At 43.9% G+C, this 15,873-nt stretch overlaps 1 protein-coding gene across 4 annotated transcripts in view; it reads right to left on the bottom strand.

Annotated features, from left to right (window-relative positions):
• YTHDC2 (YTH domain containing 2) overlaps positions 1–15,873 on the bottom strand; it is a 143,393-nt gene that overhangs the window by 54,444 nt on the left and 73,076 nt on the right. For all 4 annotated transcript variants that reach the window (XM_040421635.1, XM_040421639.1, XM_040421638.1 and 1 more), the window contains exons 13-15: positions 14,806–14,932; positions 12,405–12,470; positions 3,133–3,311 (exon numbers count right to left, since the gene is read on the bottom strand). In XM_040421635.1, the coding sequence (XP_040277569.1) occupies positions 3,133–3,311; positions 12,405–12,470; positions 14,806–14,932 (372 nt within the window). The remainder of the gene's footprint in view (positions 1–3,132; positions 3,312–12,404; positions 12,471–14,805; positions 14,933–15,873) is intronic.

Genomic DNA, 15,873 nt, shown 5'->3' with positions numbered 1-15,873 from the left:
GGCAAAAGGGTATAAATTCTCTACAGAAACTTCCACTCAGGAACTCCTATGAATTTATGATCCATCGGAAGACCATTTCCCCAAATGGTTACTTGTATGTGACTTTGTATTCCAGATAAATGCTGATGTTCACCAAGACATCTTACATGCAACAAAGAGTGAAGCTATGTTACAGCATTAAGTTTAATAAATAGAATTAAAACATATCAACAATGAAAAAATAAAATATATAGTATTTTTGGTCCAACAGGACCACTATTTCCCCCCAGGGCACAACAGGGTCAGATAGCATACTTTTAACCCTTGGACTTTCTAAGCAAACTGGTTCTTTAGATACACCAGAAGTTGTTTGGTACCACCGTGCACGCTGATTTCTTGCCTTTTCTGATATAAGGTGATTGATGGTCATCCTAAACACACCATGGAGGTGATGGCACCAAAAAAAGTCACCTAGATCTTGGACTATTATCTGCTGTAATACATGAGTAGTACTGCAGATCAGTAGTCCAGATCACAATTTTTTATGTTTCTATTGTTCCCAACTCCCCCCCCCCCCCCAGCTGTCAGCATTTAAAGCTGTTCTGAAATACATTGTCAGAACTACTGCGTCCTTTCCAGTACGTTAGCACAGCAGTTTGCACAATGTATTTCTGAGCAGATTTAAATGCTGATAGCGGGGGAATGGAGAGCAGTAGATAAATTAAAAATAGTCATCTGCACTCCTTTGAGGAAATTTATAAAACCCTAAAAAGTTGCAAAATACAGCCACTGTGAATTTTTTAGGTCACTTGCGCAATATTTTTGCACCTTTTTGCATTTTTACACCTATAACTCCAGTTTTGAAATGTAGCTGGAAAAGTGGGCATGCTTAGATACATTAATGAGTTTCACTCCGGGTTTGTGACTAGGACATGCGCACAAGTCCTCTCCATTATGTTAACACAGCAGTCAGAAATGTGTAGAACTGTGTTCTGAGCAGCTTTGAGTGCTAACAGAGGGAGAACGGGGGGCAGTAGGAAAATAAAAATTTGTGATCTAGATTCCTTGTAGTACACCAATGCAGACTCAAGGAAAACTGACCAAATATTAATCTCTTGATAAATTCCCCCATTATCTGCACTACTACTCGTGTTTTAATGATAATAGTCCAGAATAATGGTGACAGAGTCCCATTAAAAATATTTATTAAAAGTTTCTTTTTAAAGGGTAACTGGTCATGTTTTCATAAAAAAATCTATTTTACCATATGTTAGTTCTGCATTACGCATAAAACAATCTTTAGTTTCTTCACATACCACTGTTTTCCTTGAGTTTTTCCCTTAGTTACGGCTGTTTAAATATTTACAATATGAGGACCTTCTCAAGATGGTTCCTCTGCCAGTTCTCTGAGGCCAAAACTGCTTTCCCTCACTTCCCATACACACTTGCTGTAGCCAGCAGCTCCCTGCCAGCCAATCAGATTGGATTACTGAGAGACATGCCTCCTCACTCTGAAGCCTAATACAGGCATGCAGTGTGAAGGACCGCCCTTCTGTCTTCTGTTTATACTAAAAGGAAGACGTACGATCCCTAGCAACTGTCTTTTAAGGGAGCAGTGGAAAGGGACAGAGGACATTAATGAAAGCTGTTATTATAAGGTAATTACAGATCTTTTGACAATCACTGACAGACTAACTCAGGTATACATGCCTAGCTCTAATAAACTAGCAAATATAAAAAAAAATCTGACAGTTACCCTTTAACTGTTTGGAATGTTGTACTTTGCACTCTAACAATTAGTGAGTGAACAGTGAGCAAGACTTGCCTGCTCTCCTTATTTTTGGCAGTTACCTGGGAATTTTAAAGTTTTATGCCACTCACGATTAGTGTTGAGCGCGAATATTCGAAAAGCTAATTTTTATCTCGAATATCGCAACTTCGAGAATTCGCGAATATTTCGAATATAGTGCTATATATTAGTTTTTCGAAAATGACGAATATTCTAAAAAACGAATATATAGCACTATATTGAATATAGTGCTATATATTTTTTTTTTTTTTAGAATATTTGTCTTTTTTTTTCCATGTAAAGTCATGATTCCTCCCTGCTTAAATTGCTTTTGGGCCAATCATGTGTTCAGATGGAAAAAATTCAGAATATTCTAAAAAACGAATATACAGCACTATATTCTATAGTGCTATATATTAGTTTTTGACCCACGCCTGTATTGATCGCGTAATATTCGCATATTACGCGATCATTACCTTGACGATTTTCGAGTAAAAAAAAAAGAATGTAGAATATAACGAATATTCGACGAATATTCTACAAAATATTTGCAAAATATCGCAAATTCGAATATTGCCCCTGCCGCTCATCACTACTCACGATCACCTTTTAAAAGCTGCAAGTCAAATTTCCCCCAATATGTTATTTCCTAATTCTCGTGTTTGTAGCAACATTGAAGACTATGCACACCTTTCAAATAAACCTTTTTATTATCATGAACGTATATATTAGGGATCTATAGTTAGTGGACCTCCTATTTGTATTCTCAGTGGTCTCAATAATAGAAATACGGAACTGAGGATGCCTTAGTGTATTAAATACACTAAGGCATCCTCAGTTCCGTATTTCTATTTTTATTATCATAATGCATTAAAATGAAAACTTTGCAATAACTCTTGTAAATAAATGTATATATTTTTTGGGCTACAGTTCCCATGCAGACCTATGCATCTCAATGGTAACAGATTACAAGCCATATGCAGTGATGCTCCCTTACATCCGGCACTACATCTTGCTACCCCTATATTTGTTAAATTAGAAAGAGTTGTGAAGATGATGGAATACTGTACCATCGTTTAAGATATGAGAAAGGTTCTAGTTGTCTATAAGAGGCTAGAGGTGGGTGTGCACTGATCTATATTCAACTTACAGATATGTCAACTGATGTCTGCTAATGATAGAACATCATTACACAAAAACTGAAGCTCAGATACCTCAAATCCAGAGAATACTAATCCTGTAAAAAGTAAAAAATATACAAGTGCAACATAGTTCTCTATACATGGCAGCCTTATAATTCTACTAGATTTAATATACATATTGATCATTTCAATTCGAAATGATAGAAAATTAAATTGCTGTACCTGTGTCTGAATTTTGGCAGATATTATTAAGAATATGCATTATCAGGTCAAGGTCCACTTTTTCATCATCAAAACTGTAGTGGTAGGCTTTAAGAAGCTCTTGTTCCTCCACGCTCAAGCTGCTGCTTTCAGCCTGCACCAGGGAGCTTTCATCTAGACTGCCAGGATCCAAGGAAGCACTGCACATGGAGCAAAGGGACAATTTGACAAAACAGCCCGCTACCAGGCTAAAAGAGGCTATACACTTTCAATAGGGGTCTATTTGGCCAACAGCTATTCCTTCCGACCTTTCATAAACATGATTGCTGGGCTCCGCTGAGCATGCATGTATTCTCAATAGGGATCAAACCAAAACTTTTGCAGACACCTGTGGTGGCGGCTCATCTCTCATGACAAAGGAAGGTGCTGGCATGTTCAAATCCAACATGCCCAATTCTTCTTCCGCCTGGCATCTGTTTTTGAGGGAGAGTTGGGGCACCACCATACATATTAAATAGTTGGCGGGTCCTGCTGAAATTTATCTAATGTATATGGTCACTTAAAGGGAACCTGTCATCAACTTTTTGCTGACCTCACTGAAGGCAGCATAAATTAGTGACAGAAATGCTGATTTCAGCGGTGTGTCACTCATGAGCTAAAAGTAAGTGGTTGCCGATAACCAGCATCTTAAAGGGTTTCTATCACTTCGTATGACATATTTAGGTGTCAGGCACTAGCGATCCGCTAGTGTCTGCTCTGCCCAACCATCCTAATATGATAGGTTTTGGGGCAGCCGTTTTGCTAAAATAACAACTTATATCTATATGCTAATGAGCCTCTAGGTGCTATGGGGGCGTCATTAGCACCTAGAGGCTCCGTCTACCTTCATAAACTGTCGCCGCCCAGCGCGTCCCTCCAGCCCACCCATCTCCTGCTGAATGCGATCCTCTCCATGCGCGTCTCTGTTCTGCGCATGCGCAATGAATGTCTGACCGCTTCCCTGCTCAGACATCTCCACTGCGCCTGCGCCGATGACATCATAGTGCTCCGAGGAACAGGGAGCTTTCATCTAGACTGCCAGGATCCAAGGAAGCACTGCACATGGAGCAAAGGGACAATTTGACAAAACAGCCCGCTACCAGGCTAAAAGAGGCTATACACTTTCAATAGGGGTCTATTTGGCCAACAGCTATTCCTTCCGACCTTTCATAAACATGATTGCTGGGCTCCGCTGAGCATGCATGTATTCTCAATAGGGATCAAACCAAAACTTTTGCAGACACCTGTGGTGGCGGCTCATCTCTCATGACAAAGGAAGGTGCTGGCATGTTCAAATCCAACATGCCCAATTCTTCTTCCGCCTGGCATCTGTTTTTGAGGGAGAGTTGGGGCACCACCATACATATTAAATAGTTGGCGGGTCCTGCTGAAATTTATCTAATGTATATGGTCACTTAAAGGGAACCTGTCATCAACTTTTTGCTGACCTCACTGAAGGCAGCATAAATTAGTGACAGAAATGCTGATTTCAGCGGTGTGTCACTCATGAGCTAAAAGTAAGTGGTTGCCGATAACCAGCATCTTAAAGGGTTTCTATCACTTCGTATGACATATTTAGGTGTCAGGCACTAGCGATCCGCTAGTGTCTGCTCTGCCCAACCATCCTAATATGATAGGTTTTGGGGCAGCCGTTTTGCTAAAATAACAACTTATATCTATATGCTAATGAGCCTCTAGGTGCTATGGGGGCGTCATTAGCACCTAGAGGCTCCGTCTACCTTCATAAACTGTCGCCGCCCAGCGCGTCCCTCCAGCCCACCCATCTCCTGCTGAATGCGATCCTCTCCATGCGCGTCTCTGTTCTGCGCATGCGCAATGAATGTCTGACCGCTTCCCTGCTCAGACATCTCCACTGCGCCTGCGCCGATGACATCATAGTGCTCCGAGGAACAGGCGCAGTGGAGATGTCTGAGCAGGGAAGCGGTCAGACATTCATTGCGCATGCGCAGAACAGAGACGCGCATGGAGAGGATCGCATTCAGCAGGAGATGGGCGGGCTGGAGGGACGCGCTGGGCGGCGACAGTTTATGAAGGTAGACGGAGCCTCTAGGTGCTAATGACGCCCCCATAGCACCTAGAGGCTCATTAGCATATAGATATAAGTTGTTATTTTAGCAAAACGGCTGCCCCAAAACCTATCATATTAGGATGGTTGGGCAGAGCAGACACTAGCGGATCGCTAGTGTCTGACACCTAAATATGTCATACGAAGTGATAGAAACCCTTTAATCATTGCAGCCCAGGCCTTGAAAAGAGTCAAATCTACCTGAGAAGAGTCCTGGTTATTCATAATCTCCTGCACTCTTACCCATCTGCTGATGATTGGCAGTTCTCTCCTAGAGAGAAAGGGAGAAAACTAGGTAGGGTAGAAGACTGTCAGTCATCAGCAGGTGGGCGGGAATTCATGAATAACCAGGACTCTTCTCAGGTGCCCGTGACTCTTTTCCAGGCCCAGTCTGCAATGATTGTGATGTTGGTTCTCGGCAACCACTTACTTTTAACTTATAAATGACAGACCACTGAAATCAACTGACCTGTATCTACTTTATTCTGCCGTTACTATGGGCAGCATAAAGTTGATGACAGGATCCCTTTAAGGAGGCTCTAAATCTGGCACACTCATTCAGTTGACAGCTATCTACCCAAATAAACCTGCAGCTCACAATCATATTTCCATAGGTGGAGGGAGTTTCCAGTTCTCTCCGAAGGAACAAACGATCAATGTTTTGAAATCCAATACACTCAATCCTTGCAGGCATTGAAGGACATTCAGGGTGTCTCTACACACATTAGACTGGTGGGATTTGATAACAAATTACCTAATTTAAATGGTCAATTTAAAGCCTCAATCTATGTGCCCTAATAACTCTGCAAGTTAGTCACAATTTGCAGGAAAAATAGAATTTTTGTACTTACCGTAAAATCTGTTTCTTGTTCAATTCATTGGGGGACACAGCACCATGAGTACAGCTACCACTAAGAGGCGACACTAGATATTTAAAAGGTTGGCTCCACCCAGGTGGGCTAAACCCTCTCCACAGACACTAGGCTAATCAGTTTGTACCAATAGCAGTAGGAGAGAGAAACAAAAGCAAAGAACCAACATGTCCTGGACCGGGGAAGGAAAGAAGAACAGCAGCCCGGTGACAAAGAGAAATGAAAACAAAGGGTGGGATCTGTGTTCCCCAATGAACTGAACGAGAAAACAGATTTTACGGTAAGTACAAAAATCCAATTTTCTCGTTAATGTCATTGGGGGACACAGCACCATGGGACGTCCCAAAGCAGTCCCCGAGGGTGGGAAGGAAATATCATGCAAAAAGTTGGGCGCACAGATGAAGGAGAACCATGTGACCCAACAGGACCAGGAGGGGCCATAGCATGAAATGGTGGATAGAAAACTAAGGAAGTGAGCTGAGAGGCTCCAGGACCAGGAAAAAAATTGTGGGAGACAGCCAGGATCCCAAGGACTAGTGCCTGGGAAAAAGGCCATATGCAAGAAAGGAACAAAGGGAAACACCCAGCTCCACCCAAGGTGGGAAAAAAAGAAGCTAGAGTATAGGGAGCAGTGCTAGATGTCCTGCGCAAGAACCAAGAGTTGAACAAGTGCGCACTAGAGAGCCAGAGGAAGGAACTGGAAGAACCAAAGCTCCCCCTGAAGAAACAGGAAAGCAGCACAACCCGAAGACGTCTGTTAGAAGGAAGCTCCAGGAGGAGGATCTATAATAGAACAGACCCAATAAGAAAAATTAGACCATGAGGGAACCTGGCAGGAGAGAAAATGCCTGGGAAAAAGACAGGAGCAGTCCTGAACCAAGGAAAAAACTTCCTGGAGACAAGCTAAAGGAAGACCCTGTGGACCACCCCCCGCAAAAGGAAGGCAATTCCATAAGGCCTGGAAGCAAAGGAACACGACCCGGCAAGGAAAAAAAAACTCTAAATTGTCTCAGACCAAAAACATGAGAGGCTGGCTAGAGGCTCTCATTAGTTTCCTGCCTAGCTGGGTCTCCTCCTATATATGGTTAATAACGTTGAATTGTGCTGACACTGTTTTTCTCACAGTGTGCTTAAACTAGGAGTCTATGGAGCGTACACTCTAAGCAGGCCTCCCCATCTTAAGTAATCTGCATGTTAGTCACTAGTCGCTGACCACAGGCACACGCTGTCTAAAACACACACACTATCACACGCTGCCCCCCGACATGTTTCGCCAAACACTTGGCGTCTTCAGGGGTCCGGGCAGTCTGCTCGAACCCCTGAGGACGCCAAGTGTTTGGCGAAACATGTCGGGGGGCAGCGTGTGATAGTGTGTGTGTTTTAGACAGCGTGTGCCTGTGGTCAGCGACTAGTGACTAACATGCAGATTACTTAAGATGGAGAGGCCTGCTTAGAGTGTACGCTCCATAGACTCCTAGTTTAAGCACACTGTGAGAAAAACAGTGTCAGCACAATTCAACGTTATTAACCATATATAGGAGGAGACCCAGCTAGGCAGGAAACTAATGAGAGCCTCTAGCCAGCCTTGCACCGTGACAAGTTAATGCTATTACTAGTGATCACAACTGTAGCATCAAGTTCACAGACACAGCTGAGGATTTTAAACGTTAGTTTTGAGTAGCAACATTTTATTAAAGAAAATAAATGTTATGTTTTTTACAGGTCAATATCTACACGTGTAAATCAAGAGACAATTATTGGTCCATGTGACCATTTGTAAATATGCTTAGAGTACTGTGTCTCAACACGTAGTGATGGGTCAGCTTTGAACATTAATACCATACTGTATAAGACTGCCCCGGAAGGGGCAAGTACAGCACCCTGGATTTTGTAAAAGAATCGTCAGACATCCATATGTCAGAAAAGGATGCAGAATTCGCCAGGGGAAGCCGGGAGAGACTACACTGACATGTAGAAACCAGCTACCAGCAGAGCACAATGAAACCACAAAGGAAGGGGGAAGAAACTGACAGGTGCAGACAACGGCAAGTCCCAAGCAAAAGGCACTTCTGTCATGTAGCACAACTAATCAGAGAACATAAGGGTGTACCAAGAATGCCCGGACCATGGAAGAACTACGGGACCATGTCCAATACCTGAGTGGGCATCGGAAAATTCCACCCACCAGGTAGGTGTGTGGAGCTCACTAGTCCTGTCACAGCCATATCAGATAGGACGTCCAGCGATGACCCGAAAAATGCAGTAGCGGCTGGTGCTCACAATGCTTCTTATCCCAGCAGGATAGAACATCCAGTGGTGATCCAGGTACTCTGCCAGGACTGGGCCATGTAACTTTGTGAAAACAAAGCAGAGAGGCAGTAACAACAACGCGAGTACTCCATCCATGAAATGGGGTAACGCGGCTGTGCTGAATACAGTAGCACTTTATAGGGTTGACAAAGAACAAACCTAGCATGATAGTCAACAACCTGCCCATGGCAAAGGGAGTGTGGTTGTCTTTGCATAACAGGACTGAGAAGTCTTGTTAAATAGTGCGTCAGGCAATAAAGTAAAAATCATGCCTAGTACAGGGGCAATGAGAAGACTTTGTGCACTCAGAGGGCCTGGTTCAGGAGGTACTGCACCCGGTGTCAGATTTGAACAGCCAGCCATATACTGGATCTAACAATTGCAACTCTACTCCACCTAAGAAGGGGAGGAACATATGGTTACAACGTACATACTACAACCAGGATGGTTTGCTGGATACAGCGCCTTGAGATAGTACAAGTACACCACCGAGGACAATGGTAATGGGGTCCCAGATGCATACTAGAACCATACAGCGTCTGGGGATGGTACTATCACTCCACATGAAGAGGGGCCACGTGATTGCCTAGCACACATTAGAGCCAGGAAAGGGTAATGCAGGAGCAGTATGGGCCACAGATTGTACCAATAGGGCACAACACTTGGAGATACTACAAATACTCCGCCTGGGAATGGGAGTAATCTGGCTGCATGGTGCACACTATAATGAGAGTGGAAACATCGCTACAGCACCTGGAAATGGTATAAGTACTCCGTTTGATAAAGGAGTAGTATGACTGCGAGATGCACACTGGAACCAGACCGGTGTAATGACTACAGCATTTGGAGATGGTACAGGTACTCTACCTAATAAAAGAGTAATACGGCTGTGTAGTGCAGACTAAAACCAGACAGGTTGAATGGCTAAAGCATCTGGAGATGGTACAGGTACTCCACCTAAGAAAGGAGCAATGTGGCTGCATGGTGCACACTAGTACCAGACAAGTGAAATGGCTATACCATCTAAAGATGGTACAGGTACTCCGCTTGATAAGGCAGTAAGGGAACTTTAACATTTGCGGTAGAGGATTCCGGCAGGCAGTTCCGTCGCCGAAACTGCCTGCCGGATCCGTCAAAAAGTATGCAAACTGATGGCATTTGTCAGACGAAATCAGGATCCTGATCCGTCTGACAAATACATTGAAATGCCAGATCTGTCTTTCCGGTGTCATCCGGAAAAACGGATCTGGCATTCTTTTCAAATTTTTTGAAGTCTGAGCAGACTGCAAAAATTGATCCGTTTTGCCGGAACACTCGGGGCTTGGAAAAAATGCCTGATCCAGCATATCGGCAAGTGTTCCTGAATTTTGGATGGAGATAAAACCGCGGCATGCTGCAGTATACTCTTCGTCCTTAAAAGGAAAAAAGACTGAACTAAAGACATCCTGATGCATCCTGAACGGATTGCTCTGCATTCAGAATGCATTAGGATAAAACTGATCAGTTCTTTTCCGGTATTGAGCCCCTAGGACGGAACTAAATTCCGGAAAAGAATAACGCTAGTGTGAAAGTACCCTAATATGGTTGCGTGGTGCACACTAGCACCAGGATGGTGTATTGGCTACAGCATCTGGAGAAGTAATACGTTGGCCTGGAACACTCTCCTGACTAGGAGGGTGTGTTGAATATAGCCCCTTGTAATAGTGAAATTACTCCAGCTGAAAAGGAGATACATTAGAACCAGGAAAGTCTGCCAGATACAGCATTTGGCAGTGGTACGAGTACCCCCTGTGAAGGGGAAGGTGTATTTACCTGGGACACCACATAGGTGGGCCTGCGTGCTAAACACAGTGGCGAGTAAAGCACCACTTACTGGAGAGGGGCAAACTGACTTACCTATGTGGATAATTACCTGTGCAACCAGGGGAGTGCCATCTGAAAATCCACTAAAGGGGGTACCAACCCTGGAGAGGAGAGGTTCCTCAGTGGACTTTTGTTCTTGACCACCCAGAGAGATTCTGTAGGGTGGAAGACCGCCTGATGCTCTGTTTCGAGATAGAATCGGTGCAGAGGAGTCCCCGATGAGGCAGAAGAAACCTGAGGCGTTTCCTCAGTGCTAGTCCCATTCTGGGAGGAAACCAGGATGCAGGGGATGAGCTGGACCTATGAGGGGAGACCCTAGGTTGCTATTGGACTCTGTCCCCTGATATGGAACGAGGCAGGAAGCAAAGGACTCCCAGGGGGGCCCGATTCTGCCGCATGAGGGCAGGGAAGAGCGCCATAATATCATCATAGAGATTGGGGGCAGGCTACGGTGGAGGTGAGGGACCCACATGGGGAGAAGGTGACCCCTGAACAGAGTTTAGAGTAACCCGACTGAGCCCAGGATCCAGTCACCGCATGCAGGCCAGCCAGGCCGATAGCACAGCAACCCCCAGCCACCGCAGGAGCAGATGGAGGGCAAGGGGACTTGCCACAACATGAACCACCGAACAGGGGCCCAAGATAATATGTCCCACCAATGACGCTACATGCAGGCGGGGGGCACTATGAAAATGGGGAAAGCACCCTCTGGGAAGAAGGACATCCCGTCCCCCCACCGGAAAATCCCTGCAGAGACCTCTAGAAGGCCATGAGGGAGGCAATGGCGGGAAAGAGTTTGGCCTCGTCCCGGCAGAAGCCGGGGCTAGAGTAGATAGTGATGCCGAAAATGAGGCAGCCCCGCTGGACTGGAGCTGCAGGGTGCTGGGAAGCGGAAAAAAGCTCCAAAAAACTACAAAAAAGGGTATGCACAGAAAGGGGGTCAAATCGACCCAATTGGTGAGAAAAATGACCCAATAGAACCCCTGAATGGCAGGGAAAAATCGGAAAACAGATGCAGCTTTGTCACAGACGGAGCCGGGGACTAAAGTAGATGCAGCAGCTGAAAATGAACAACCCTAAACGGGCGGGCACTGCGGGACCTGGGGAGGGAAGGAAGAAATGCCCTGGGGGGGGATTGCTTGGGCAGGAACTTGTGCAGGCTAAACCAGGCTCAAGCCGGGGACAAGAGTAAATAGGAGGCCAAGGAAGGGACCCCGATGGAGTATGGATCGATGGGAGGGAAGGAGTCCCTAACTAGGGCAGGGAGCATACTCACCATCTGGCGTCTTCGGGCGCCGCAGGGGTCAACCCTTCGGTATACTCGCACTAGAGTGGGATTACCGGTAATCCACTGTGGATGCAGTAATGGGGGACTGAGTGACCGGAGAGGTACGAGCCCGCAGGGGGTGCTACTAAAGTGGACTTCCACGATGAAGACCCCCTGCTGCAGGATAAAACCTGGACCTGTAAAGTGAAGAGAAAAAATAAAAAAAATAAAGAAAGAAAAAAAGTTTTAATATGGGAAAAAAGTTGCAAAGGATTTTGAGACCACCATGAAAACAAATTTGACCATATGTGATTTTTGATGATTTTCAAAGATTAACTTGTAACTTTCTTCCCAATAGTAAAACATTGAAGTTGCCCGCAGATTTCAGTAATGCTGCAAGTGGAGCCCAAGTTTACAGCGGACAATCACTGCATGCAAGGTGTGAAAATTTTTTTTCCTACTCTCTGCATTTTGTCAGGTGTAGCAAAAATTATTTAGAAATGGAGGGAATTTTGATCTGGTAAGGGAAGGTTCACATCACCATTTCATTTTCCGTTCTACTAATCTGTCAGAAGAACAGAAAACAAAAACAAAAAAAAGTATACTTTGAGCATCAATCATGCTCATTTTGCATCCGTTTTAGCCATTTCCGTCTGAGATCCGTTATTTTAGAAAGGAGAAAAAGTCCTCCATCTTTGACGTTTTCTTCCATCTAAAATAAAGGATCTGAGGCGGAAAAGGCTTGAACGAAAGCAACATGAGCATAACAGATACTTAAAATAAAGGATCCCTTTATTTTCTGTTCTTCTGACAGAAAACAAACTGGTGATGTGAACCTAGCCTTAGTGCGGTTTACCTGTATGATTCCAAGAGATCAACAACTTCAGTCTGTCCAAAATGTCTTGCCCAGTCCAGAGCTGTCCTGTAACATTAGAAATAAATTGTAAATTAAAAATTTACTTCTTTAAATGCATAGACAAATAAATCTCTTAACAACTATAAGATCATGGTCACACGTGGTAAAAATGCTGCACATTATTTGCAGCGGAATTGAGTGCGGAAAATCAACAGAATTTTACAGGGGCAGCAAAGTGGATCTCAACCATATGCAGCGTAACACATCTGAAGCCATATCTGTAAGGCTCCATTCAGACGTCCGTATGATTTTTACGGATACATGGATCTGATCCGCAAAACACATACAGACGTCTGAATGGAGCCTTACAGGGGGGTGATCACCCCATATAGACTCCCTGATCACCCCCCTGTCATTGATCACCCCCCTGTAAGGCTGCATTCAGATGTCCGTATGTTTTTTACGGATCCATGGATACATGGATCGGATCCGCAAAACACATACGGACATCTGAATGGAGCCTTATAGGGGGGTGATGACAGGGGGGTGATCACCCCATATAGACTCCCTGATCACCCCCCTGTCATTGATCACCCCCCTGGAAGGCTCCATTCAGACATTTTTTTGGCCCAAGTTAGCGGAAATTTATTTATTTTTTCTTACAAAGTCTCATATTCCACTAACTTGTGTCAAAAAAGAAAATCTCACATGAACTCACCATACCCCTCACGGAATCCAAATGCGTAAAAAATTTTTGACATTTATATTCCAGACTTCTTCTCACGCTTTAGGGCCCCTAGAATGCCAGGGCAGTATAAATACCCCACATGTGACCCCATTTCGGAAAGAAGACACCCCAAGGTATTCCGTGAGGGGCATATTGAGTCCATGAAAGATTGAAATTTTTGTCCCAAGTTAGCGGAAAGGGAGACTTTGTGAGAAAAAATAATAAAAAATCTATTTCCGCTAACTTGTGCCAAAAAAAAATAAATTCTATGAACTCGCCATGCCCCTCATTGAATACCTTGGGGTGTCTTCTTTCCAAAATGGGGTCACATGTGGGGTATTTATACTGCCCTGGCATTTTAGGGGCCCTAAAGCGTGAGAAAAAGTCTGGGATCCAAATGTCTACAAATGCCCTCATAAAAGGAATGTGGGCCCCTTTGCGCATCTAGGCTGCAAAAAAGTGTCACACATCTGGTATCTCCGTACTCAGGAGAAGTTGGGCAATGTGTTTTGGGGTGTCATTTTACATATACCCATGCTGGGTGAGATAAATATCTTGGTCAAATTCCAACTTTGTATAAAAAATGGGAAAAGTTGTCTTTTGCCGAGATATTTCTCTCACCCAGCATGAGTATATGTAAAAAGACACCCTAAAACACATTGCCCAACTTTTTTGCAGCCTAGGTGGGCAAAGGGGCCCACATTCCAAAGAGCACCTTTAGGATTTCACAGGTCATTTACCTACTTACCACACATTAGGGCCCTAGAATGCAAGGGCAGTATATCTACCCCACAAGTGACCCCATTTTGGAAAGAAGACACCCCAAGGTATTCCGTGAGGGGCATGGCGAGTTCCTAGAATTTTTTATTTTTTGTCACAAGTTAGCGGAAAATGATGATTTTTTTTTTTTTACAAAGTCTCATATTCCACTAACTTGTGACAAAAAATAGAAACTTCCATGAACTCACTATGCCCATCACGAAATAACTTGGGGTGTCTTCTTTCCAAAATGGGGTCACTTGTGGGGTATTTATACTGTCCTGGCATTTTAGGGGCCCGAATGCGTGAGAAGTGGTTTGAAATCAAAATCTGTAAAAAATGGCCGGTGAAATCCGAAAGGTGCTCTTTAGAATGTGGGCCCCTTTGCCCACCTAGGCTGCAAAAAAGTGTCACACATCTGGTATCACCGTACTCAGGAATAGTTGGGCAATGTGTTTTGGGGTGTCTTTTTACATATACCCATGCTGGGTGAGAGAAATATCTTGGCAAAAGACAACTTTTCCCATTTTTTTTTATACAAAGTTGGCATTTGACCGAGATATTTATCTCACCCAGCATGGGTATATGTAAAATGACACCCCAAAACACATTCCCCAACTTCTCCTGAGTACGGCAATACCAGATGTGTGACACTTTTTTGCAGCCTAGGTGTGCAAAGGGGCCCACATTCCAAAGAGCACCTTTCGGATTTCACCAGCCATTTTTTACAGATTTTGATTTCAAACTACTTCTCACGCATTCGGGCTCCTATGCCAGGGCAGTATAACTACCCCACAAGTGACCCCATTTTTTTTTTGCTAAAAGGTGCGTCTTATAAAGCAAAAATATGGTAAATATTAAAACTGTTGGGGGATCTAGTAGTCGGAAAAGAATGAAAAAAGAAAGAGCAGTTACCATCCATTTGAAGCTTTGCTGTGGATGTTGGCTCCCATGCCAATAAGTTGCTCCACCTGGCTTAAAAAGCCTCGTCCTGCAGCCACCATTAATGGAGATGCACTTGTTTCACTGTGTCTGTAGTCAACTAAGTCAAATACAATGGGCAACAATAATTACAAACAATATATATGATATGCAAATGTACACTGTGCTAACACAGCATATATTACATTAATTACAATATGCAAGAAACATTAGTGCTTCCAATAGAATCTAAAAAGACAATACGATATTTATGGATGAAGGAAACCTCCAATAATAATCCACAGAGTATCTGCAAACCAGTCACTCTTTCCCAGGTTAAGCTAAATATGCAGGTTACTGAGGAGATAAGATGTAGACTTTAGGCCAGCATTTATCTAGACAGATTTGGTGTTCTATAAAACCCAGCAGCAGGGCCTATATTCCTCTACTGAACATAAAATACTAAAAATACTACAGCAGGATATAGACTAAACTTGGGGAGAAGGAATCCTTTGTGTGAGCATCATATTGGTTGTTCTGTGTTCAGAGGTGCACCTAGCCTTTCTGCTGTCTGAGGCAAAAAGGAAACGCCTGCTGGAATTCACACAGCAGGTGTGAAACTAGCCTTAGATAGCAAATTAGGCTAGTTAGTCTGTCATATGAGTTAGGCCGTTTTCAGATGAGCAAGTGTCACGCTGCGGACTCGCAGCAAAAGCTCCCGTCTTGAACTTCCAGCACTGATGGTTGCATAGCATTATACTGATTTATGATGCTATGTAAGCCTTAGAGGTCTGGAATGTATTGGATAACACAGACAGCATTATGTCAGTGTTATACAATAGATTCAAGAACTGTAAGGGTTACATAGCATCATAAATCTATATAATGCTATACGACCCCGGCAGTGCTGGAAGTTCAGGACAGGTGCTGCCTTGCGAGTCCGCAGCTTGACACTCACTCATCTGAATGCGGCCTTAGGAATTTATCAATGCATAACAAGGCAGGTATTCCTTTCTGCAGCCTAGGAAAGCTGAGTAACAACATCTGCTGGGTTGTGATTAA

Source organism: Bufo bufo, chromosome 2, assembly GCF_905171765.1.
Source record: "Bufo bufo chromosome 2, aBufBuf1.1, whole genome shotgun sequence".
Lineage (NCBI taxonomy): Eukaryota > Metazoa > Chordata > Amphibia > Anura > Bufonidae > Bufo > Bufo bufo.
The sequence above is the reverse complement of the archived record's forward strand: the minus strand, read 5'-3'. Positions and strand labels throughout refer to the sequence as shown.